This window comes from Eumetopias jubatus, unplaced genomic scaffold (assembly GCF_037043125.1).
Source record: "Eumetopias jubatus isolate StellerSeaLion01/CBP00866 unplaced genomic scaffold, mEumJub1_p1.0 scaffold_6, whole genome shotgun sequence".
NCBI lineage: Eukaryota > Metazoa > Chordata > Mammalia > Carnivora > Otariidae > Eumetopias > Eumetopias jubatus.
In genome coordinates, this window is record NW_028274812.1 from 105,839,912 (window position 1) to 105,864,554 (window position 24,643).

General features: G+C 38.8%; 1 protein-coding gene across 3 annotated transcripts in view; it reads left to right on the forward strand.

Moving 5' to 3' along the window:
• The window catches only part of SUPT3H (SPT3 homolog, SAGA and STAGA complex component), a 548,140-nt gene that overhangs the window by 433,522 nt on the left and 89,975 nt on the right, over positions 1-24,643 (forward strand). For all 3 annotated transcript variants that reach the window (XM_028097860.2, XM_088023956.1, XM_028097856.2), the window contains 3 exons: positions 15,837-15,912; positions 20,944-21,056; positions 22,033-22,140. In XM_028097860.2, coding sequence (XP_027953661.2) covers positions 15,837-15,912; positions 20,944-21,056; positions 22,033-22,140 — 297 coding nt within the window. The remainder of the gene's footprint in view (positions 1-15,836; positions 15,913-20,943; positions 21,057-22,032; positions 22,141-24,643) is intronic.

Here is a 24,643-nt window from a genome sequence, read left to right on the forward strand (position 1 = left end):
ACGTTCACTTTTTCTTCTTACCTTCCTACATTTGATTGCTTTATGCAGATGTAATATCTGGAGCTTGAGAAGCCATTCTGAATCATGAAGACAAAGCCATAGCCTACACATTGTTAGATGTCAATTATATCTCAATAAAAGGAATAACTGACTTTTAAAATGGGAAAGAAAAAAAAGCCACAGCTTAGAAAAATGTCAGAGCAGATGCTTTAGGAGACTGAGGTCCTCGTGACTTCAGCAAGTGGTTACATCAAGCCTGAACTCCTCATCTCCAGAATTCATTTGCGTGAAGAAAAATAAACTTCTATCTTGCTTAAGTAACTGTAATTCTGAATCAGATTGCATGCAGCCAAAAATTTTTTTTAATTTTTTTTTAAGATTGTATTTATTTACTTGACAGAGAGTGAGACAGTGAGAGAGGGAACACAAGCAGGGGGAGCGGGAGAGGAAGAAACAGGCATCCCGCTGAGCAGGGAGCCCCGATGTGGGGCTCAATCCCAGGACCCTGGGATCATGACCTGAGCCGAAGGCAGACTCCCTATCAACTGAGCCACCCAGGCGCCCAGCCAAAAGTATTTTAACTAGGAAAACCTGGGAATGAGCCCCCCAGGTTGATAAAATTGAGAATAAACTTTGAGAAAGTCATTAGTGTCTTAGGATAGGCCTGGTCTGGTATAAAACTTGTTTTACTTACAAGTCATAAATGGAAATCATTTGACAGTTCCAATCCATTTGGCAGCGACTGGACTCTGTTTTGCCTGATGCTAGTAGAAATTCAGGTTCTCTCAGACAGGGCCTAGTTTGTGCCAGTGAAATGAACTCATAAATTGTGAAACAAAATTTCTTTGTGCCTCATCATGAGAGCAGATAATTCTCAGCTGTCCTGTGAACTCATCACTTTTGATGTGTCAAGGAAGCTGTAAAACGGTGGCTTGTCCTGGCCCCTCTCCCACAGGCTTCTGTATGGGCTCTCACTGTCCGCTCCAAAGCTCCACTTTGGACGAAGTTAAGGTCTTTTACATAGGACATTAATTTTTTTCCTTCTTGTTAATTCTTTCTCAGATTATTGACAAATTAAGTCTAATTTATTTGCATCAAAGGAATATTTTGTCATGTGCCTGTGATGGTCAAGGAACTATCCTACTTGCAGGACAAGTGTTAATGTCTTAATGAGTTTCAGCCTAAGTCTTGTATTATTTAAAGAGTTTTGTTTATCCAGGCTTCCCAACACTGAAAGATTGAAGAAATCATTCAGGATTTATTAGGAGATTTCTTGTCTCTTAAATTCCAGAGGAAAATAGGAAAACGGCTTTGATTTTAGGTTTTGTAGTTTTTGTTGATCAAAATACCCATCCTGGGACTTAAGAAATTAAAAATCTGTGTATAGAAAATAAGTCCCATCTGGGCTGTGTCTTTTTCTATCCTCTAAAGAGTATTACGCAAAGGAGGGTCTGCAAAGTACCAGGGCATGCTTCTTTTTACTGTACTTATGGGATACCTGATGTGGTACAGTAGGAGTCTCACTTAAAAGTTGTGTACAAATCAGGTTGTAGTTTATTTCATCATATCATAAATGCACCAGGAAAGCACCACTATTAAAGAATTCTAAGGGGATGGCTTTTGAGGGTGGCTTTTGCACTATGAAGAATTTTAATTTGTTATTTTAACAAGATCACATTTTCACTGTTCATTTCAGTGTTGCCTATGTGGTGTGGTGTTTTGTTTTGTTTTGTTTTGTTTTCAATTCACCTACATGCAGGCAATCTGATTATGAAACGTGTTGCTCCAGTGACCATCAGGGTTATTGGACGGCTCTGACCAGCTCTCTTCTCCCCATTCTCACCTCACCCAGCCCTCCCTCCTTATTTCTTACTCCTTCAAAGAGGGTGACCTTCCCAGACAGATGAGACCATGCTTATGTCACAGTAATGTGCTCCCTCCTAAAAGCTACAACCTGACAACACATATGTGCGTGCATGCACATGCACGCACGCGTACACACACACACACACACACACACACACACACACACACACACACCGCATTATACATATCCTCTCAGGTGTTGAGCCAATGTCTTTTTTCTCCTGGCATCATTTTCCTAATCAAAGATGGCAGTCATCACAAAAGATGATAAACCCTTTATTCTAGAATGACAGATTATTTTTATCTTTTACCAAACTATGGTATGCCTGTCTTCTTTATGATGTTCTCTTTAGATGGCATGGTGTTCTAACCAGAGCATTGGCTTTGGGGTCAGACAAATTTCAGTGTTCAAATCACAGTTCCATCCCTTATCTTGCACCAGGGTATCCTTGTTACCCTAGACAATTAATGTTTCCGAGTCTCAGATTCTTCCACAGGAACCGTTCCTCTTAGAACGGTTGAGAAGGGGGGGTGGCGCCTGGGTGGCTCAGTCATTAAGCGTCTGCCTTCGGCTCAGGTCATGATCCCAGGGTCTTAGGATAGAGCCCCGCATCAGGCTTCCTGCTCAGCCAGGAGCCTGCTTCTCCCTCTCCCACTCACCCTGCTTGTGTTCCCTCTCTAGCTGTCTCTCTCTCTCTCTCTGTCAAATAAATAAATAAAATCTTTAAAAAAAAAACTGTTGGGAAGGATTTGTGGTAACAAATGTAATGTACCTAGCTCAGTGCCAAGCACCCACAAGTAGTAGCTATCTTGGACAACATCTCTATAAAAATGTGCAATATGGCTAGATTTCCAGAGGCATACATACAAATGGAATTGAGTTTAGATACAACCTTCCTCTCATAATGACTACAACCAGAAGCAGTGAAGGAATTTATAGCATCTATGAAAGATCAAATTATTGTAGCTATCTACCTAACACTGATTGCTTTCCTCCAGTAAAATGACTGTGAAAACTTGGTGTGTTTCTTAAGTCACTATGTAAAGTAATTTTGTGACATTTGTCCACTTATATCTTATTAAATAATTTATTCATGTTAGAATGTATCTCTAGATCTTGTCAAACTGCACATAGTTCAAGTTGTAGGGTTTCAGTTCTGTAAAAACTAAACCAGTTTCTTACTAGAGCCACTAAAGAGCATTTCAGGTAGAATATTCTAGATCATTGCACACTTTGTAGGTGTGTAGAACTGTAACATACAGTAGTAATATACAGTTGTACCCTTTGGGTAATTTTACTCAGGTAAACCTTACTTGGACAATCCTGTCTATATTCAGAAAGAAAATTCCATATATTTAGATAAAGAGTTCCGTTATAGGAGTCAGTGATATAGTGAAAAGAGCACAGGTTTGGAGTAGGAATCTTAAATCTTTCTAGCAATATGTCCTGAAAAGCCACAGAAACTCTCATCCAAGTACTAAACACATAGCTCGGCTTGGCTTCTCAGATCAGAAGGGTTAAGGAGAGATTGGGGTGGTGAGGCTGGCTGAAGAGGACACAGAATTCTCTGTACTAAATTTTGCAAATTTTCTGTAAATTAAAATTATTTCAAAATAAGTTTTTTAAAAAACTCCACAGAGAGTCAGCAAGCTTTAGATTCTTTGTCTCTAAAATGGAGACGTCGCTAGCAGCTGATCTTCCTATGTCTCACAGTTGTTGAGAGGACCAGCAAGTGAGACAATATATGTGAAACTCAGAAATGCTGTTCTTCTGGGCTGTGATTCTTTCTTACTTGACTTCCCGCATTTTACCACCTCTGAGCTTCCCTTCTGCCAGCTGCCAAAGTTCCCCTTTGCTTCTTTCAGGTTTTTGTGGTTGCTTTAAGGTGAAACACTGCCTCACATCACCAAGTTACTAAAACAATTCTCCTTTCTTCATCTTTCCTCATAATCCATTCCACACCCTCTCTGTGGCATGCCTGCTGTAAGCCTTCTTACTTAAGAACTGGGCCTAATGGCCACTGACGTTTAATCAAATAACAGTTAGAATACATTTACTTATGAGTAAAGGCTGATTAAAATTTGGGCACTGACATCTGAGGATGGGAATTTCATCATCAAATATCTTAACAGAAACGATTTTGTTAAATAACCATAATTATAGGTTTTACATTTATGATTCCAGGGGATTTTGCTGTTCTGCATTCTTTGAAGCCCAAGAGGCTGTCATAGTGTTCAGGCTGCTGGAAATACCGAATCTAAGTACAACCCGGGCTTCTTCAGGAGATAAATCGCTCCAGTATTTTATCTTTCAAAGATCTTGAAAACACAATCATTTTAAAGATGATATCTGGTTTTGTTTATTTTCTAAATTCAGTAGGTAGACTTTTTAAAGCTAAGAATTGAAAATAGACATTAATTTTCTGAATGTGTAGACATTTCTGCTTTTTCCTGTTAAATATTTAGGAATTTTCATGTATTACATTGGAAACAAAAGCAGTTTCGATAGCTATGATTATTACTGTTGTATTCTCATAGCCATATTTGGTCAAGTCTATTGCTGGTTTTTTTCAGTGATTAAAACTTGGCATACTCTGGAAGTCATTTTCTTCCTTTGTTTTATGTTAACTCATGCTTTCGGCTACATCAGTCTCTGTGGCCGATTTCTATTGATGAACTTGTTCATTTCTGACTCACGAAAACAACTCAGCCAGTTATGAGAAAAGAAACTTCAGCTGTAAAATGATTAAGAGCATTCTCGGTAGGGAATAAACAATTTAATTTGGTTTGGTTTGTTGCTAATCTTAACTCAGATGGTACTCAGTTGTAAAAGCCTATTTTTTTTCCTCTATAATATGTTCCCTCGAGAATTTTCCATAGACTGGTGACTTCATTTCTTCACTGGGTCATAATGTAATAGACTTCTTTATTCATCTTTTCATCACTTCATCTTTCTTTATGAATTTTTAAAGCATGTGTGATTCAGAGTTACTGTTAAAATGTGTTTTTTTGATATCCCCGTTTATATCAAAGTTGGTCTACAGCAGCATTTTCCTTCAGTTGAAAATTCCTAAATGAATCATTTGGCCATCTTACTAAGCTCCTTTCTTAGATAGAACACTTCAGGTTTACTCTGGGAATAGCCAATTTTTTCGGTGTTGTATAAACCGAGAGGTTGCAACTATGAACATAAATTCTAGACAGTGGAGACTTTAAACTGACCATTCTGATCCGTCATCGAGCCCAGTAGTTAGGCTGCCGCTGAGCGTTTCTGGTAGCAGTAGTGTGGCTTGCGGATAGGGAGGAGGGTTCTGGTAGGACGGCGGGACAGGCTCTATTGCACTGACTCAGGAGGGTTAGAAGTAACAGCATGTGTTCCGGTCCTGATTTTAGGAGCCCTCTTTCGTATATATGCCCCACAGATAAACCTGTCATTCTGCAACAGACCATGATGTCAGAACCAAAGCGGGATTAGATTGAAGTGACACAACGTGATTACATTTTTAAAAGATCCCTCTGACTGATGCATGGAGGTTTGTTGGTCCTTCAATTTCGTGGTCATCTTGTGAATCTCATGTCTGAAATGGCCTCAGTTCTGAAACCACATATAGAAGCATAATGTTTGTTCCTTGAAGGGCAGGCAGCATAGGAGAGCACAGTGGTTTTCACATTTTGTCCTGCAAATTTTGGTGTTTCACTGACGAATACCTTTCAGAGGAAGAGGATAATTGGAGGACTCCAAGGCTGCTTCCCTCACCTCTATCAAAGGATCTCTGTTTTTAGTCATTTCATTTATGAGGGTTCGTAGTAAAAAAAAAAAAAAAAAAAAAGGAAAGAGCATAGACTTTGGATAAGACAGACTCAGTTTGAGATTGCAGCAGCCTTATTTGTTTAGCAGCCTTAGACAAGCTACCTAACATCTGAGCTATAGCTTCTTCATTTTAAAAAAATAAGAACCATATGTGCACATTGAGATTCTTAGAAGACTTAAAAGAGATAATGTAAAGGACCAACCATGGCACCTGACACATAGTAGTGAGTCAGCCAATGGTCGTACCCTTCCCCTGAGAGTAGTGGTTCTCAGTTGGGTATGATTTTGCCCTCTAGGGGACATTTGGCAATATTTGGAGACATTTCGGTAGTGGGCAGAAGCTGTTAGCATCTGGTAGGTAAAGGTCACGAATTCACTAAACATCCTACAGTGCACAGGACAGTCCCCACAACACAGATGTCGGTAGTGCCAAGGCTGAGAAACCCTGCCTTAGAGGTATTAGCTTTCCCACATACAGAATGTAGAATGAATATAAATATGAATATATATTTAATTCCACCAATGTTTCTGAAACACCTACTATGTGTCCAGCTCTTTGGGGATTTAGCAGTGAATAAAATAGACATGGTCTCTGCCATCAAGTAGCTTTGCATTCTAGTTGGGAAGAAATGGACAATAAACAAATACGTTATTGTGGCAGATGATAGCAAGAGCTATGAAGAAAAAGGAGGCAGAGTAATAGAGAATGACCAGCAAGAAGCTACTGTTCGTTTTTTTTTTTTTTTTAAGATTTTATTTATTTGTTTGACAGAGAGAAAATAAGCAGGAGGAGCAACAGAGGTATAGGGAGAAGCAGGCTCCCCATCCAAGCAGGGAGGCCTGTGCGGGGCTGGATCCCAGGACCCTGGGATCTTGACCTGAGCCGAAGGCACCCCAAGAAGCTGCTGTTTTATATAAAGTTGCTCATATACAGCTTCTCTGATAAGGTGACCTTTGAACAGAGACCTGAAGGAAGTGAGTGAGCCAGCCAGACAGTGACGGGGTGGGAAGATCGTCAGGACAGGGCTGTGCAAACGCAAAGGCTCTGGGATGGGAATGTGTTTGGCGTTTTCGAGAAACCTCAGGATAGGCCAGTGTGGCTGAAGTGGGGAGTAAGTGGGGACAGTACTAGGAAATGAGACCAAAGAGGTAACAGGGAACGAGACTATGTAGGGATTTATGGGCCATTCTGAGAATTTTTACTTTTATGCGTGATGTGACACCATTGGAAGTTTGGATCATAAATGGCATGACCCGGTTTTCATCTTTTAAAGGATCACTCTGGCTGTCGTGTGGCGAATGGACTGGCAGGGGTCGGGGAGGAAGAGTGGAAGCAGGAAGACCCATGAGGAGATTATTGCCATAATCTAGGGAGAGATGATCATGACGGCTTGAACCAGAGTAGTAGCAGCGAAGGTAGAAGGTGATGAAAAGTGGTTTATTCCAGATATATTTTAAAGGTAGGGCTGATGAACCTTAGAGGGAATTAACTGATGAAGTAATATAAGATAAAAATTTTATTTTTACATGCAAAAATAAAATCCTTATAGGAAAAACTTAGATGTAACACGTAGTAGCAACAAAGGGAGATTCCAAGCAGGCACTCTCTTGTTTTGTTAGAGAGTTCCATCGATCCTTGAAGAGGATAATGAGAGCCATGTTGCACTGACAAGCTTCCTCCTCCATAGGATTTTATTTTAAAGGTGCCAGACTTTCCCACTATGTAAGTGAAGCCAGCCTCCATTTGATATGTGTGTGAAACTGCTTGAGAATTTGATCTTGCTAAATGAAAATGGAAAGGTCTACAGCTCTAACTCAAGGTTGAAGAGAAAATATGGACTACATTTTGTGCAATAGTGGCTTTATATGCATATTTTCCAAGGCAGCTTTATAAAATTTTATCCCAAATAACTAAAATATTTAACTATATCCTTCTATATTTGCTAGACTCTAAAGCCATGTCGACTCATCTGGATATTACATAAACCAATAAGAATGTTTAGGAATGTTATTCGGAATATCTAAAGAGCTTACATGTATTAATTTAGTACGTTCACTTTTGGATATGCAGCCAAATAAAAGCCACAAAAAAGGGTTACAGCATCCTCAATCAGGAAAATAAAAAAGAGGTCAGTCTTCTTCTATTACTTTAAAGAACTGGTTTGGGCAGAAGCTCACATAGCTTTTTATATTATTTGCCAACTTAGTTATTACAGAGCATGTTTACAGTTTCAGGGAAATGTTAGTAAAAATTAGTGCTAACACTGTGCTAGGATTTACAACTAAACATGGAATTGTGTGGTTGTGTGGTACTAGATTACAAGGGAAAAAATTATACTTTTCTTAGAGAGCACACGTTTTATCCGAGGATAGGAAATAATTTATTGTGTGTAATTTTCCCCATTACTAGCTTAATAAATTCATAGTTGAAAATTTTTAATAGACATTGAACCAATTTTATTTTTCTTAAGATTTTATTTATTTATTTGACAGAGAGAGATAGTAAGAACAGGAACACAAGCAGGGGGAGCGGGAGAGGGAGAAGCAGGCTTCCCGCCAAGCAGGGGAGCCCGATGTGGGACTCGATCCCAGGACCCTGGGATCATGACCTGAGCCGAAGGCAGACGCTTAATGACTGAGCCACCCAGGCGCCCCGACATTGAACCAATTTTAAATGTACTATTTAAGTAACAACTATATTTTTCTTAGGTAACCAATTCATGCTCTTTCTTGATAGTTGAAATATAATAGAAAAACTCCTGTAGTCACATTAATTAACATATCTAGACCCATAGAGTATAGACCCCCAAAAATTCAATATTTTGAAACAACTCTATTATGAACTACTATCACAAATATCCTTTTGTGTATTTCTCAATCACTGTTGCTTTGTACTTGCTGGGAATTACTCACTTGTTTTTAGCACAAAATTCCCTTTAAATCCCTTGAATGTTCTCCTAGAGTCTGTAACTGCTTCTTTAGGGAACTTCCTATGATTACTGTAATATATTCTTAAAACCCTGGACACATAAAATTGATGTATTTTGAAAATCATGCGGTGGAGGGGGGGGAGAAAAATTAACATCAGTGGAAAGTTTTATTTTTTAGGCTGTGAAATAGAAAATATACTGTATTTTTATTCAGTTGTATGATTCAGAGACAGTGAGGATTGCATTGGCTCCCTAAATAATGCAGTAACATTCTCTTTCCTCCCTCTCTCGCCCGCACTCTCTCACTCTGTGAGAACATATATCCAAACTTGTGCTGTTTCTCTGTGATTTTCTGCCTCTTGAATAACAGCTTTGATTATTTTTGTGTGTGTAGACATTTATTTAATGACCTCCTGTAGGTCAAGCAAAGTTAACTCAAGAGGAATTTCTTTACTTTTAAATTCTCTTTTTTTTAATTAAGATTTTATGTATTTATTCGAGAGAGAGAACTCAAGGGGAGGAGCAGGGGGAGGAGCAGACTCCCCGCTGAGTGGGGAGCCAGACACGGCTCAGCTGGATCCCAGGACCCCGAGATCATGAGACCTGAGCCGAAGGCAGCCACTTAACCAACTGAGCCACCCAGGTGCCCCTTGGTTCTCTTTATTTTTAAAAATATTTTCTCTTAATTGTAATTCACCTAAGAACAAGTTAAAACATCACTGAAACGTGTAACTGAAAAACTAAAAGCTCCCTGGAATGCTAATCCCAGAGATAAATACTATTAAAATATACCCTATATGCTTCTAGACATTTGCACACAGACTCGCACACACACGTGTGTGTGTTCTAATCATAAATGAGATCAAGATACAAATATTCCAGCTCTCAACTTGCCTTTTTCAGTTAATAATACATTCTTGCAACTACAGCTTTTGAGGGGAAACAAAAGTAGAACACGTGGAAAAGTGCAGGGGTATAATCTATCAAGAAGAACAAATGTTCCAGAAGAGAAAACAGGGTGAACTGAGAGCTTCAGAGAAAACTTCCTAGAGGAGGTGGTACCTATGCTGAAGGGGAAGGAGTTCAATACGGTGTCGAAGAGGGGGAGATGGCCAGCACAGTCTTGGGGGAGGGACACGGGACAGGAACATAGCAGATGTGACAAAGGGTGTCCTGAGGAAAGCACAGGAGATGTTAGGTTTTAGTGAGAACAATGCTTACCTATAGAGAATGAGCCAGATTATGGCTGCATTTGGAAGCCAAGCATTTGAGCTTGAATTTGATGCAGTGATCGGCCGAGAGCCATTTGTTTAAGTTTATGAGGCAGAGGAATGAAAGTGGGGTGGGGATGGAGGAGACCCTGCTATGGGAAGGTCTTGCTATGTGCCACGGCCTTTTCTCTCTGTTTTTATTTAAAGTTGTTGTACCCAGATGGGTTGGGAGAGTTAAAATATTTGGAAGGAATCACCCAGGAACCAGTTGCAGGATTCCAGGCCCAAATTGATGAGCCTTACAGTTGGGTGTAAAGGCAAGGAAAATGTACCAGATGGTTTGAGGGAGACTCACTTGACTCTTGGGTAGGAGAATCCACTAAATTACAGACCAATCCGCAAGCAGAATGAGCACTCACCTGGGTACCGAGTTGACTCTGCAACAATCCAGGTAAACCCTTTAACCTTTCTGAACCTCAGCTTCTTTATCTGCAGTGAGTTGGGAATATGGTTTCTAAGTTTCTTGAGCATTCTATGGTGTTTACTGATCTATTGGTATCATTCTGCAGATGAACCACAACATACATGAACATGTATAAACATTCCAATAAGTTGCATGTTTTCACATTGCTGGACACCACTGCCAGGCACTCCATCTGAGGTTTTCAACTTAAGCAACCAATTCCTGTTTAACATGAGGTAGTTGGTAGGTTACTGTTGGCATTTTGCCTTTTCCATGCAGAAAGGACTTTGCATTTCAATCATAAGACTTCTAAGAGTAATCAAAGTAAGATTTTTTTAAAAATCCAAGGTGGAAGTGAGACAGATAAACTTTCATCTTGGTTTAAAAGTTATGTTCTGTGATTCGGTATTGCTGTAGAAAGATAAATGTCATGTGTCTTGAGAAGCCGCCAAGAGATATGCCAGCACATAGTTTCTCTAACCTTTACGTATGCTTCAGTGAAAGCATGTGGAGAATTTAAATGAAACTGTATGCTGCATAAGTAATCCAGCCTCATACCTCAAACTGGTAGAGACAGGGGCAAATGGTGATTGTCACTACTGAAAGTATTTTTCCAAGACACAAGCAGTTTCATGTTAATTGAAATGAAAACTTTGCACTGAACATTTAAATTAACAAATCTATACTAAGAGTCTCTTGTGTTCAAGGTACCGAACAAACAAATGAATTATACTAGGTACTGCATCTGTCGGGACATTTCCTTCCCTGTTTTCATTTAGGTAGGACCCAAAAAAATGAGTTCATCTGGCATGGAATTCTGCCTTCTGAGTTTGTTTTACAATAACCAGAGAAAGCTGTAACTTCTTGGTAATGAGATGAAGGACTATTAGCATAACTATTCTCCCTTACCTTTTTAACAAGCCATTCCAATGAAATTTTGAAATATTGTTAGGTGCTTGGAAAATCTTAGGAATAATTCTTCCAAAAGTGATTTTTCCATGTACGCCCCTATATGATAATACTTTGCTATATCATAATACTAGTACAGTTTAATTTTTTAAAAAGCCTCTGAGTATGGACCATATTTTTATGAGTTTTCAAGAGCAGTGTTAATACCTAAAGAAACCAAAGAGTGGGCAGAATCGACAGATTAAGCAGAAAACAAATTGGACTTGCAGATACAAAAGCATGACTAATCCAGAGATGACCTTTCATTCATGTGGCAGTCTGAGATCAGGAGAACATTGTGTAATTTGAGAATATCCAGTATGAATGAAGCTATGATTTAACCTGCCATGATTAATCAGTGATATACCTCAGAGTAGATCATTTAGGATCCAAGTTTTACTTATTAGTTTGGCCGCTTTATTAACTATATGTTTTTTAAAACATTTTTTTACTTCTTTTAAATCTCAGTGTCCTCAACTGTAAAATGGAGCTGTTAAAACTGTTTATGTTAAAGGTTATTGTGTTGCTCTCTGGAAAGAATAGATAAGCATTGTCACTCTGACCATGCTGCTCTGCGAGGCTTATGATTTTCCCCCTTGCATCTTGTCCAGAGATTTCCTACAGTACTGGGAATAGAAAAGGACTGTCAGTGCTCACTTCAGTGTGGATTGGAATGGGTGGTCTGAATCGAGGCAGAAGAGAAAGTGGAATCAGGACAACACAGAAAATAGGAACCAAGCTTATTTGATAGTTGGCCAATGTCTTGACTTCTTTTTAATGGGACTTTATCTTTAAAAAGCTGCCTACTGTCTCTGGAATTTGGACAACTTGATTACAAATATAACAGTTCCTGATTTTAGATAAGACAACAAGGATTTATATGCATTTCTTTTGCCCTCTGCCCATTCAGCTAGCCAGCAACGTTTACTGGGGCCCGGGTAAACCAAGCTAAGCATTGGCCAATGCTGAGATGAGAGAAGGAAAACACAGTTACTGTCTTTAAAGAACACATAGCCTGTAACGGTTAGATATTTCCTGCCTTTCCCATTTTAAGGTGATAGTGTACAGACTGGAGATAATATAATCAGATGCTGAGTGATTTGGATCCTTTCACAAGGCCACATTTGGCCCTTTCCTTTGGTTATTTGAAATAATTCATGGAGAAAAAAGAGAAGTAAACAGAAATTAGCATGATGAGCATATCTGTATCATCCTCAGCATCCTTGACTGCCGGTCAGTGTCTCTGATTTCATTTTGAGCGCACTTGACCCTGCTGTGAATAGCACGTATGTGCTGTGTCATGTAATATTAAGGACATTGGTATTAGTACAACTGCTTCCCAACCTCTTTCATGTCATGGCACATATAGAAAATGGTATTTTTATGCCACACTGAGGTAAATGGACAAGGCAACTTATAGCAAGATACCAGCCCTGGGATTCTGCTGCCCCAACCTTGTGCAGCATTGAAAAGGTCGGGTAGGGTGGGAGTGGTGGGGGTTCCGGGGGGGACAGTATGTTTGCACACCTGTGATGTGTTTGCAGCACACCTGTGCACTGTCAGGTACATTACAGTTGGAACACTCTGCACTTAATTATCCCCAGGTTGTGCCTTCTTTGCTGACCCCCAGGGCCTTACTTAATTTTGTTTGGTCATGAACACTTTGAGCACGTTAATTATGGTGGCCATGTGATACAGTTTAGTAAGGGAATGTAGAGACTTTAGAGGATTCCAAAGAAAAATATAAAACATTACTGTAGGTCGAAGACAGCTTCTCATAATGAAAATAGGCTGGCTTGGGAATTGAGAGTCCTGGCCTTCAGTGCTAACTTGATCACCTTTAGCAAATCACTTCTCTCTGAACCTCAATTTCCTTATCTTTAAAATAAGGGGGTTTGAACAAGATGAGCTTTAAGTCTCCCTCTAGTTGTGATAGGCTGTGGTTTTTATTTTTATTTTTTTATTTTTTTAGAGCGAGCATGCATATGCACACGCAGTGGGAGGGGCAGAGGGAGAGAGAGAGAGAATCTTAAGTAGGCTCCACACTCAGCACAGAGCCCGACGCAGGAATCGATCGATCTCACAACCCTGAGAGCCAGACGCTCAACTGATGGAGCCACCTGGGTGCCCCAACATGCCGTGGTTCTATAGATGCTTGTGCATCTTTGCTGTTACGTCAGCTGCTCTTCCCGGAGCATTTGCTGTATGGACACTTGGTCAGTGGCTTCCTGCACAGGTCCTAGGGCCAGCTTCATGAGACTCCACTGCTTCGATGCTAGAGGAATTGAAACCAGACTACGATGCTTGATGAAGAAAAGATGATAGACATTGAATTAGGTGTCTGAAAGGAATGAAGCTAGCTATAATAATTTAAAGTCCTTCCGTGTCTTTTAAATGTGGTTCAGGATTTCCCATCTAGCTAAACGCCTTGCTTGATTAAAACTGGCAACCCTGGCAGCCTGAATCTCCTAGGATAGGTTTTCCTAACTTTCATTTCCAGACATACTTATTCAGATACATCGACTATGTAAGCATGTATACAGAGACCAAATCTCGGTTGTCCAACATGGTGGAAGAAAAATTAGTGTTAAGGATCCCATTAGGAATTTTCGTTTTCCATATTTATCGAAGTCCTTTCTGTTTCGCGTGTGTTGGGTGGGGTGAGGCTGCCTGGCTGGAGAGCAGCAGAGAAGACTTATAGGAATGCATGGATAATCAAGGACTAGCCACATCATGGTGATGATGGTCATTTGCCATGATTGTAGACTAAAATGGTAGCATTTGTTCAATCCATGGAGGTTTCACTGTTCATGTTTCATGTGTCAGAAATTCTCTAGGAGCTAGAAAATAAATCTGAGAGATTCCTTTTATATAGTCAAAGACAGACATTAATGATACATTGTTAGCCTTAGAACTTTTTTTTAATAAACACATCAGTAACTGATTTGTTCAGAATTCTCCCTTACTTCCTACTGTCCATTAGCATATACTTACAGAGTCATGTATCAGATACACCAAAAAGAAGGACAAGACTAAATAATGCATTCACGTATCAAAAAATACTTCTAAGTAGGGGCGCCTGGGTGGTGCAGTCAGTTAAGCATCTGACTCTTGGTTTCGGCTCAGGTCATGATCTCAGGGTTCTGAGATGGAGCCCCACGTCAGGCTCCACGCTCAGCGGGGAGTCTGCTTGGGATTCTCTCTCCCTCTCCCTCTGCCCCTCCCCCCTAAAATAAATAAATAAATCTTTTTAAAAAAAATATTTCTAAGTATATAAATATTCACCCAATAATATACCCTTAAGGAAACCTAATGTTTCAGATATATGCACAAGAGGATCCTTATGCACACGTATGTATGTGTGTGTGTGTCTGTTATGTAATGTACATATGTAATACATGTTCAAAAAGGATTCTTGAACCTAGAGGGTGAATGAAGAAGTCTGGGTTTATGTCTGCACATATGCATGTTTGTATGTATGGGGTGAGGGGGAGATTAGGAAGGAAAGAAGGGAGGGATGGAGTAGAAGAAGAGAAGCAAGGGTAAAAATAGTCAGTGGTCTTAGAAGGAACCACAGGAGTTAGTATAACTCCCACCACCCCATCTATCTTTCCTGTATCGAGCAGCAGTTAGTATACCATTATTCATCCCATCAACAGATATATCATCAGAATTAAGTTGACTACTACCCAAATCAAACAAGATGAAGAAAGGATAATTTCAGTTTAAAAAAATATAAAAACATCCAGACGTTAGTGGTACTTGTGTACTCCAACTGTGATAAAGAAAACTTCCCAGAAGTCCTTCAAAGCAGAAAAAAAATTAACGTCTCAGGGAATTTTTTCCTTTACTGGCCAGAATCTCATTCCAAGAAGTACCATCCTGTCTCATTTCAAAATGCTTCCCTTGCCAAGGAAGCGGAAGTGGTCATATTCTTTCCCACTGAACTATGGGTGAATTATAATTATCCTACCTCTTGTGGGACAATGAAGCAGCAAACATCTGCTATACTGAATCAAAAACCCACGAATGAAACTATACCAAACTGTGAATCATACCTGGACTCAGATGAAAGGTTTTGTGTTGTGTTTACCTTTTTCTTTATTTTCTTTGCAATTTAAAATATGGATTTGTTAGCTCTGGCTCCATGTTCTAACGGAGGGAAAATATATGGGGTCCATTCATTGACTCCGATTTTAACATTGAAAATCCCCAGCTTTAGGGCAGTACATGGTCAATAACGATTAGCGTTTTTTTCTGTTTGATTTGTTATTACCCACTCACAGTTTTTCTTTAAAAGGATGGTACAATTAAGAAAATTTAGTACACAATCTAAGTAGTAAGATCCTTTAGCTTTGTCAGTATAGTGACAATAACAGAGGAGAAGAAAATGGCATTTTAAACTTCGCTTCCAAAAGACACAAGTTGCAAAACTACTGTTACTTATCATAATTTCAAGTTTCATGATATTTATGGTAGTACGAAACTGTTTACTTAAAGTCAGGGAAGGAAAATGGAATTTCAATTCTGCATTTTAGCCAAGAGGAAGACATAGATAATGGTCTCCTTGCTCTGAAACATTGTTTGTGTGTCTTTTTATCTGTCAGAGAGCAGAAAGACAAACTCGAATTATGGATTCAGCCCAATATGCAGAATTCTGTGAAAGTCGACAATTAAGTTTCTGTAAGTAAATGTTTAATTTTGCTTCATTATATGTTTAAGAGATCATGTGTTATAGATACACGAAAGTATGACACAATCTCCATTCCTTAGAAATGGGTGAATTTAACATATGCATAGTTATAACTTAGAAACAGCCCCTGCATTGTAGGGGACTCTATAAAAGATTTTACCCCACTCTACCGTTTTGTAATTAATAGTCTAAAGAGGTTTTAAAGGGTGCTAGTAAGACACAGAGAACCATGTTAATTATTCACATACTTTTAGTCCAAAAAATTCCATTTTCTTTAACATTCTCATTTTATTTTCCAGTTTCTTCATCCTACTAACACTAGTATTGCTGATTGTACTTGACCTGTAATGGACTCTTAGTAGCACAGTCATGACATTTAAAAGCCCCCAATATTAATAAATACCAAGCTTTCCATTTATTTATGCCTACTCATATTACCACAAGGAAACGTATCAATAGTCCCTTCCATTTTTGTCTGTAACCTCTTACTGTGACAAGCATTCAGTGTTAGCCGAATTCATCAGTCTGTGCTCTTGTAACACTAATAACCTAGTGATAAAATTAGTACCGTCCCATCATTGCACACAGGCTTACTAAAAGTACATAAAGGCTCATGATAAATAGTGGGCTCAATTGTGTAGCAAACATCCTTACCGCAACAGTTCAATGATGACTAAGCCTCTCAGGGGAAAGGTCAAAGAGTAAGTGTGATGAAAAGTCCAGTTAAAAATCTGACAAGAGAAGCACATGACCCTGGTCTGAGGGATTATAGACACAATGGTGTCTTTAAACGGAAAAACTGTTCTGTGGCCATAATAACAATGTATTTGATTTGAAAACAGAAAATGAGAGCTTCATTTATAGATCATAAAGTGCAAATAAATGACACATTTCACATAGTGCCCCATGTAAATGTCAGTAAAATATAGGAAAACATGTTTTGGAAGCTTTTTTTCCTAACTAAATATACTTTGCAGTCTGACTAACAATTTGGCATCGTACATCTGTGAAGCATTAAGTAAATGACACTTCAGATCATGGCAATTTCAGCAAATGAGAGGTTTTTGTATTGTAATTTTTAGGTTTAAAAATGGCATTCAAGTCTTTTATAAGTATAAATCTCCAGTTTATAAAGTAACATTTAGTGCTATTGAACTATTTTTTAAAATCATATTTTAAATTTAATTCACTTAAAGGAACAGAAGCGCTCTTTTCACGCTAAAATGTATAGCTACTGAAGGGTCCTAATACATCTTGTGTTTGAAAATCACATTTTTAACAACTCAGTTTTTTGTTTATAACTCAGTAATAAAGTATAGTAAATTACAAATTAATGCTTTCCCTTTCTATATAAAATAATTATAGTTTAAACAGTATATTATGCTTACTTTTTTTAAAAAGAAAAGGAATTTGGGCATTTAAAAATATTTCTTTGTATGATGCCCATAGGTGCTTCATTATGAAACCCTAGTGGAAGAATCTGTTTTATATGCCAAAACACTGTGGTTGGGAATGCTTAATCCAAGTGGGTCCGCAAATTCAGAACTAATACCCACAACTGGTCGGAATGTTAGGCTCTTTTCATTTCTCCCCTTCTGATAAATTACGAGGATATAGGAATTGCGATCCAGCTGTTTGTATCTTCTTAAATATTGGATCATAGCATTCACTGATTGGGACTACTGGTGCATTTTAAAAGTTACAAGTCTATGACTTTGTAGACTGAAGGTAAGTTGTAGAATTGGGATCAAATTCACCAGTCTTTTGTTTTTATATTTATGTAAGTTAGATAATCATTTCCCTGAAAGTCTTTTAAAATCTGATATTCATATTAAGTCACAAAGATTAAATTTAGTTATAAATTGGCAAATCATTTTCCAAGCCTTTTCTTTCAGCCTTTTGTTTTGTATGTGGATTTTGTAAACAAATATATAGATTTTCTTTTTAGTCAAATCTGAGAGTCTTTTTGTATTTTAATTGATAAATTTAGTTTGTGTGTGTTTAATTACTTATACATTGGGTTTATATGTGCTGTCTTTGTGTTTTAAATTTACTGTGCCTTTTTTATTTGCTTTTCCTCCTCCTTTTCATTGTTTTGTTGGATTAATTGGATTTTCCTCATTCCATTTTTTCTCAACCAGTTTGTATAGTGTATATTCTAGTTCTATTATTTTAGTTGCTATCCTTAATTTTTTACAATGCGTCCTTGACTTAAATTTTTTAAAGTTGGTAATTAGTAAACATGCCTTGTCAGCCTAATTTTGTTTTTCCCAAGGCTCTGTAAGTGCTTAAAGCACTCATTTTTGTCTTAAAAATGCTTTATTTTGCCCTCATACTTAAATGGTAGTTTAGTTGGGTAGGAAGTTGTGGGCTAGTAGTTATTTATTAAAACAGGATCCCATTTTTTTTTTTTTTAGCCTCTGTTGTTGGTAAGAAGTCTCTGTCCATTTGTCCTGTATTTTCCCTGTGGGAGAAACTAAGAGAATGAAGACGTGACCCCCCACCCCTCTGGTGTATGGGGAAATGAACAGGTTGGCAGTCAATGACTGATCAATAAATATGTACAGAAGGAAAGAAATAAGGAACCTCTACTATAAAAGACTCCAGGGAAAGCGTGCCCTCTGAGAAAGGCTATTTGCAATTAATCCAAATAGCAGTCATTTTGAAGAGACTGAAGTTGTGGAAGAATTTCTTCAGAGAGGAATGAGCATTACAGAAGGGCCCTAAGGAAAGGGGAATGGAAAGACTGGTGAGAGGGATGAGGTAGAAATAGTGAGATAGTATGCAGGGATGTGAGAATGGGATATTGAGAGAAACTTAGATTTTACTAGCGGTCAGTAATGAGAAAGAAAAAAAGACTTGTATGAGGATTAACTAACCTTAAATTTCCCATATGAAGTTATTATAAAAAGTTGTTTTAATTCCAGCACAAGCTAAAAAAAACCAGATAGTGTCAGAAGGCTGATAATCTTGGGAACTTCTGACCTTTGTTAAGGATTCTGTTTAAATTGTTGATCGATGTCCACAATTACCCTTTTCTCCTGATATATTGAGAAGAGCGGTAAAGGTGAAGGACTTAACAGTCACTCACCCCTCGCCAAATAGAAACAAACTGTCATGACTAGGAGTATCTGTGCCTCTTTTGCTGGAACCAGCAATACCATGGGAAGGTCTGTCTCTGAAGCAGTCCTTCTGCAGGGGACAAGGCATTATCTCAGGGAATGTTCACCTGTTGCTGGAATAGCTGTAACTCACAGTGGTTTTATGGGACCCTCTGTGCGCCTTTTCTGCTACAGAACAGAGACCCTACCCTTTTATTAAAGAAGTATCTTCCATTTGTCCATTCATTCATTTTTTTTTCTGGAAATATTTATTGTGAGACTGCTGATGCCAGGAAGTATTCTAGGTGCTGGGGATACAGTGGTGGACACAGGGTCCTCATCCCTGCATTCTTAGTACTTAACATCTAGTGAGAAAGCCACCAATTCTGTTGCTTAGGTGGACAGATCCTACGGAATACTAAGAACCATCTATCCTTTCCCTCTCTTTTAAAACAAATCGTTTAGAGCATAGTCACAAAATACCTTGTTTCTGCGTTCTTAACAGACTGTCAGAGGGAGAAGTGAACAAGGTACGTTTTATTGATCCTGCCAAATTGCCGCCTGTTAACTTTGACTTCAGAAGTATTCCACAGATGTTAAACAAGTGTTTGTGAGCTAATGCAGCTGACTAGTTAGATGGAATGTTGCATGTCAGAGAGTATGTGGAAGATTGGTTACTTTAGGGAGATAGCTTTAAGAGGATTATCATAATTCTGCCACAGTTGACAGCTTTGGACATGCACTTCCATAGCAAGACTTCAAGTCTTCTGTGATTTATTGGGGGGAAAAAAAAAAAACCTCTTCTGTACTTGGAATCCATGAAGACCACATCTATAAGGATAGAAACATCATGCTTTGAGTGACTGTTAAGTGTTTTAATAGACCCATGGGACCAGATTAACCAAAAGAATAATCAGTGGATTTTTTTACAAGATTGCTATGTTATAGATATGATAAAATCTTTACCATCAATCTCCTCCCTGTAGATTACTAGTTAGATTAGTAATATCTAATAAAGGCTCTACATCAGGTTAGACTCTGCTTAGCATTGTGGCATTTTGGAGATTTGAACCGGAAGTTTCCACGTGCGCTTGGCACTGTTAGGTATGCAGAGAGACATGATGCATGGTGTTTCTAATATGGTTTGAGAAATTATAAGCAGACATGAAAGGACATCTGATGATACAAGAGTTCAGGAAATGAGTAGTGTGGGGAACTACACAGTACAGGCGGGATTCATGTGAAGGAGGAAGAGAGGCGGGATGGCATTCCATGGAGGGAAAGGAGCAGGGTGAACAAAGAGAGGGCTAGACTCAAGGCCAGGTCGCATTTCAGGAGGCAATCATAGAAAGACAGGTTGAAATCAGTTTGGAGGGTTTTGAGAGTCAGGCTTAGGAATTCGGACGTCTTTGTAGTCAGAAAAACGTAACTGCAGGCCTAAGTTTTTTCTACTGTATTCTAAATATGTGACTTTGAACCTATTCTGGTAATAGACACATTTGGAAATGTATCGCAAATACAATTTCTGTATGTTCTTTCTCCATCCCGGGTTCTTTCTTGCAGGAATTTCTTTCCACAAGAATAGGTTAAAGTTGCATCAAGGAACCCCTCTGACTTTTGTTAAAACATAAGCTATGGCCAATGGTAACTTATTCTGACACTGTGAGAAATGCTGAATATTAAGTCATTTAGTATACCGTGTTATGTAGCACAGGTACAAAATCAAAGACCCAAATGCATAAGGCATTTCTTGGGGCTTGAAGATCTTGACACTAATAAAACTTCAAAAACATGGTGTTTTATATGCATTATTTTTCAAATGCAATTTTCAAGAGACATATTTTTCATTTTGTGATAGCAATATGCAAGTATTAAAACACTTCAAAAACTAAATTTTCCATATTTTTTTTTGATGCCTAGCCAAAAAGGCCTCCAAATTTCGAGACTGGTTGGACTGCAGCAGTATGGAGATAAAACCCAATGTTGTTGCAATGGAAATTTTAGCATATCTAGCATATGAAACAGTGGCACAGGTAAGAATGCTAATATCTGTCATAGCAGGCCTTACAGGATTGCTTTCTTCTTCTTTTTTTTTTTTTTAAGATTTTATTTATCAGAGAAGGGGAGAGGGAGCACAAGCCAGGGGAGTGGCAGGCAGAGGGAGAAGCAGGCTCCCCGCTGAGCAGGGAGCCCGATGAGGGACTCTATCCCAGGACCCTGGGATCATGACCTAAACCAAAGGCAGACGCTTTAACCCACTGAGCCAACCCAGGCATCCCTTTCTTCTTACCTCTGTCCATGACCAAAGTTCCTCCACCTGCTACTCTACCAGGAATGAGAACAGCCTTGAGTTTTATCCTATGACAATCTTATCATTTTCTGGAATTCAGTTCAATTATGTTTCTTTGTATCCTCAGCCCTGGCAGATGTTAGGGTAAAAGTGACTGTTGCTTGCAACTCAATCCTAACCAGAAATGGAATCCCTACATACTTTTTCTCAACATTGAATTCTCAGTACACATCTGCCCTGTTTAGAGATTATTTTCGAGCTTTGAAACATATCTTTCTGGCTATGTACAGTCTCCTGAGTGCTTGCCAAAACCTGAGTCTAGAATCACTGCTCTCTGACAGCTTCTCAAAGCATGGTCCTCTGACCACAAGCATCAGCTTCTCCTTGCTTCTTGTTGAAATGTAACCCAGAGCATACGAACCGAATTAGAATCTTGGTGTCCAGAGCACAGAAATCTGTATTTTAAAATACTTCCCTAGTGATTATTAAATAAAATTTGAGAAGTGCTCCCCTGGAAAGTCAGAATATATTGTTTATACTCATGGGTAGGTCTACTTCTCAATGAAAGCATCTGCTCACGTCCACAATACAGATTTTTAAGCAGACCGTGTTATCAATAACAGGTGGAATGTATTGCTTTTAGTTTTGCCACTTCGGTGACATTGGTGACTGATTATTTCCAGCTATGTGACTTTATTTTCATTACTCTGATCTTCTAGTTAGTGGACCTGGCTCTTCTTGTGAGGCAGGACATGGTAACCAAGGCGGGAGACCCCTTCAGCCATGCCATTTCTGCAACCTTCATTCAGTATCACAACTCTGCTGAGGTAAGTAGCAAAAAATCTGTCTTTGACACCTCTGTGGATTTTTCATGTGTCTGGTGTTTACATTACTAGTTCTTTGAAAAAGGTAATGTAGGAATGTATAGCCTTCAATCAGGAATCTTAACATATTCAACGTTCAAACAAACATTCACTGAGCACGGACTGTTGTAGGCCTTAATCATCCATTTAATACAATTGTCTTTTCACCTATTCCTGACCTTATTTAGCTTCCCTAGCCCTCCAGTGAAAGAGGAATAGTTGGAGAGCACACCTCATTTCCATGGGAGGTGAACAACTGATTTGGGCAAATGAACAATGTTGAGAATAGTTCTTTATTTCTTTGTGCCTCAAAGACAAGAGAATCATTATTATTCATGTCCTAATAACTCCTGACATTTATTAATCATTTTATTTCCCAATTATTGACCCATCTCTAAACATGATTTAAAGGAGCATGGCTCCGTTTATTCTCCGTGTCCACACTGGCCCTATCATGTGAGGATCACATCCTTTCTGATCGAGTTTATGTTGCCGGGACCTCCACCTAGGGGGGCGATGAAGTGGTCTTGCCAACTTTAAGGCATTGTGCAATAACTGTGTACCATGTTGTAGTATAAGAAAGACTCTCTGTGAGCGTCATGTGCTTACAAACTAGAAATGTAGTATCATCTATTGAATGCATTTGCTGATATTTGACCCTTTTTCCTGGCATATACAGCAATTTCATGTAATTCAATCTAATAACCAGAGAGAAGGCAGCAAGGAGGTTAGCTTAACATCTCCATGTGTAATTATGAAGTGAGCTTTGGACAAAGCTGGGTGAAATGTATAACCTGAAAATGTCTAAGCCCCTTCGAGAATCTGACAAAAACTATAATTTCTGTCTCCATAAGCACATTCACAAATTTTGCATACAATTTCAGGGTGTTCAGAGACCCTCTGAAATCATTCTATGGATCTAAGTGATCTGTGATGGACCCCAAGTTTAAGTACGTCTGCTCTAGGATACTTGGAAACTACATAAAGATATAAACCAATATATTTTATTTCAAGCCAAAAGTTTGACATCTTTTTGTGCCCCTTGGAGAATCAGATTGGCTTGGAATCCAAGTAGAAATTAAAATGTTTATGCCCGTTAAAAATCCATTTTTTTCTTAGAAAAGATCATACATCATTATCAGTCATCACACTTTAAAAGTCCCTAAAGCTTACCCAGTTGATTAAACACTTTGTTTTCTTTATGTTACAAACCCAAATTACGATGTCAAAGAACACCCTTTAAAGATATCTTTGGTACATGTTCACTTTATGAATATGTGTATAAGTATGCTTTTCATTAACATCAGACAAATTTGTTGTAACATTTCTAATTGAAGAAATTTACAGTGAACATAACAAGCCTAGTTTTCCCTTAACATTCAAGGGATTGCTTGCATGGCTAGGAAAACTCTTTATTTCCCTTCTCTCTTGGTTCTCCAGGGTGGCCAAGCTGCCCTGGGCAACTGCTCAGCAACCACAGCTGCTGCTCCCAGCTACCCAGCAGTTAAGAAAAATGGCCTGTGTGTGCTGGGTTTCCCGGGCTCTCTGGGAGGCGGGAGCAGGAGTGTCGGAAAGCATCCCGCCTAAATATGTTAGCAAAGCCTCAAGCGTTTCCCTGGCCTTCCAGACACCCCTCCTCCTGTAACTAGTGGTCAAAATGAACATTCAGAGAGACTGGAAATCTTCCTGCCCTTTATTACCTGACGAAACACAGAGAATGGCCACTCTAAAGTAGGAATCTTACTCATCAACGTTACAAACCAGCAACCAACGTCAAGGGCCTGCTTTGAGGGCTTTACCAAATTGGGTACAAAAGGGGGACTCCGAAGACTGGTATGATCTGTATTCAGGGTGATAGGACTTTCTGTAAAACAAACAAGGAAATAAAGAACAAACAAAAAAGACAATTCAAGATAGCATATATGCTAATTTCCAAATGAGTGGCGTAGACCGGAAGTGCAGAGGTAAAAAGAAGCCCCGAATGCAAAGAACTTGAGAGAGGACACTGGCATTGAGGGAAGATAGGACTTTGATGAGATAGTAAAAGTGGGGAGAATGCTCTAGGCCTCAGAGGCGGCATAGGCATAACTGTACAAGGGAGAAACAAAACTCTGATTAAAATATTCAAGCAAAGGATTCATTGAGGAGCAGAAGGAGGAATCAGGTTAGAAAACTGAGCCCTAGGCTCTTAGAGTTAAGGAAGAGTTGAAGGTTTCGTGGCTGCTAAAGGTAATGAGTTCAAATGGGTGTTTTGGAAGATCCAAAGGGAGGTGCTATGTACAATGGATTGAAATCAAGCTCTCAAGGCATGATGTTAATACACAATACATTCTCTTTTAATGACTATCATTTTTGAGTGTTAAACATATGAGGAACCAAGCTAGTTAAGCTTGGGTTCTCAGATTGGCAGGTGTAATATTAATTGAAGTTAATTTTTGTTAAAGATTTATTTATTTATTTGAGAGAG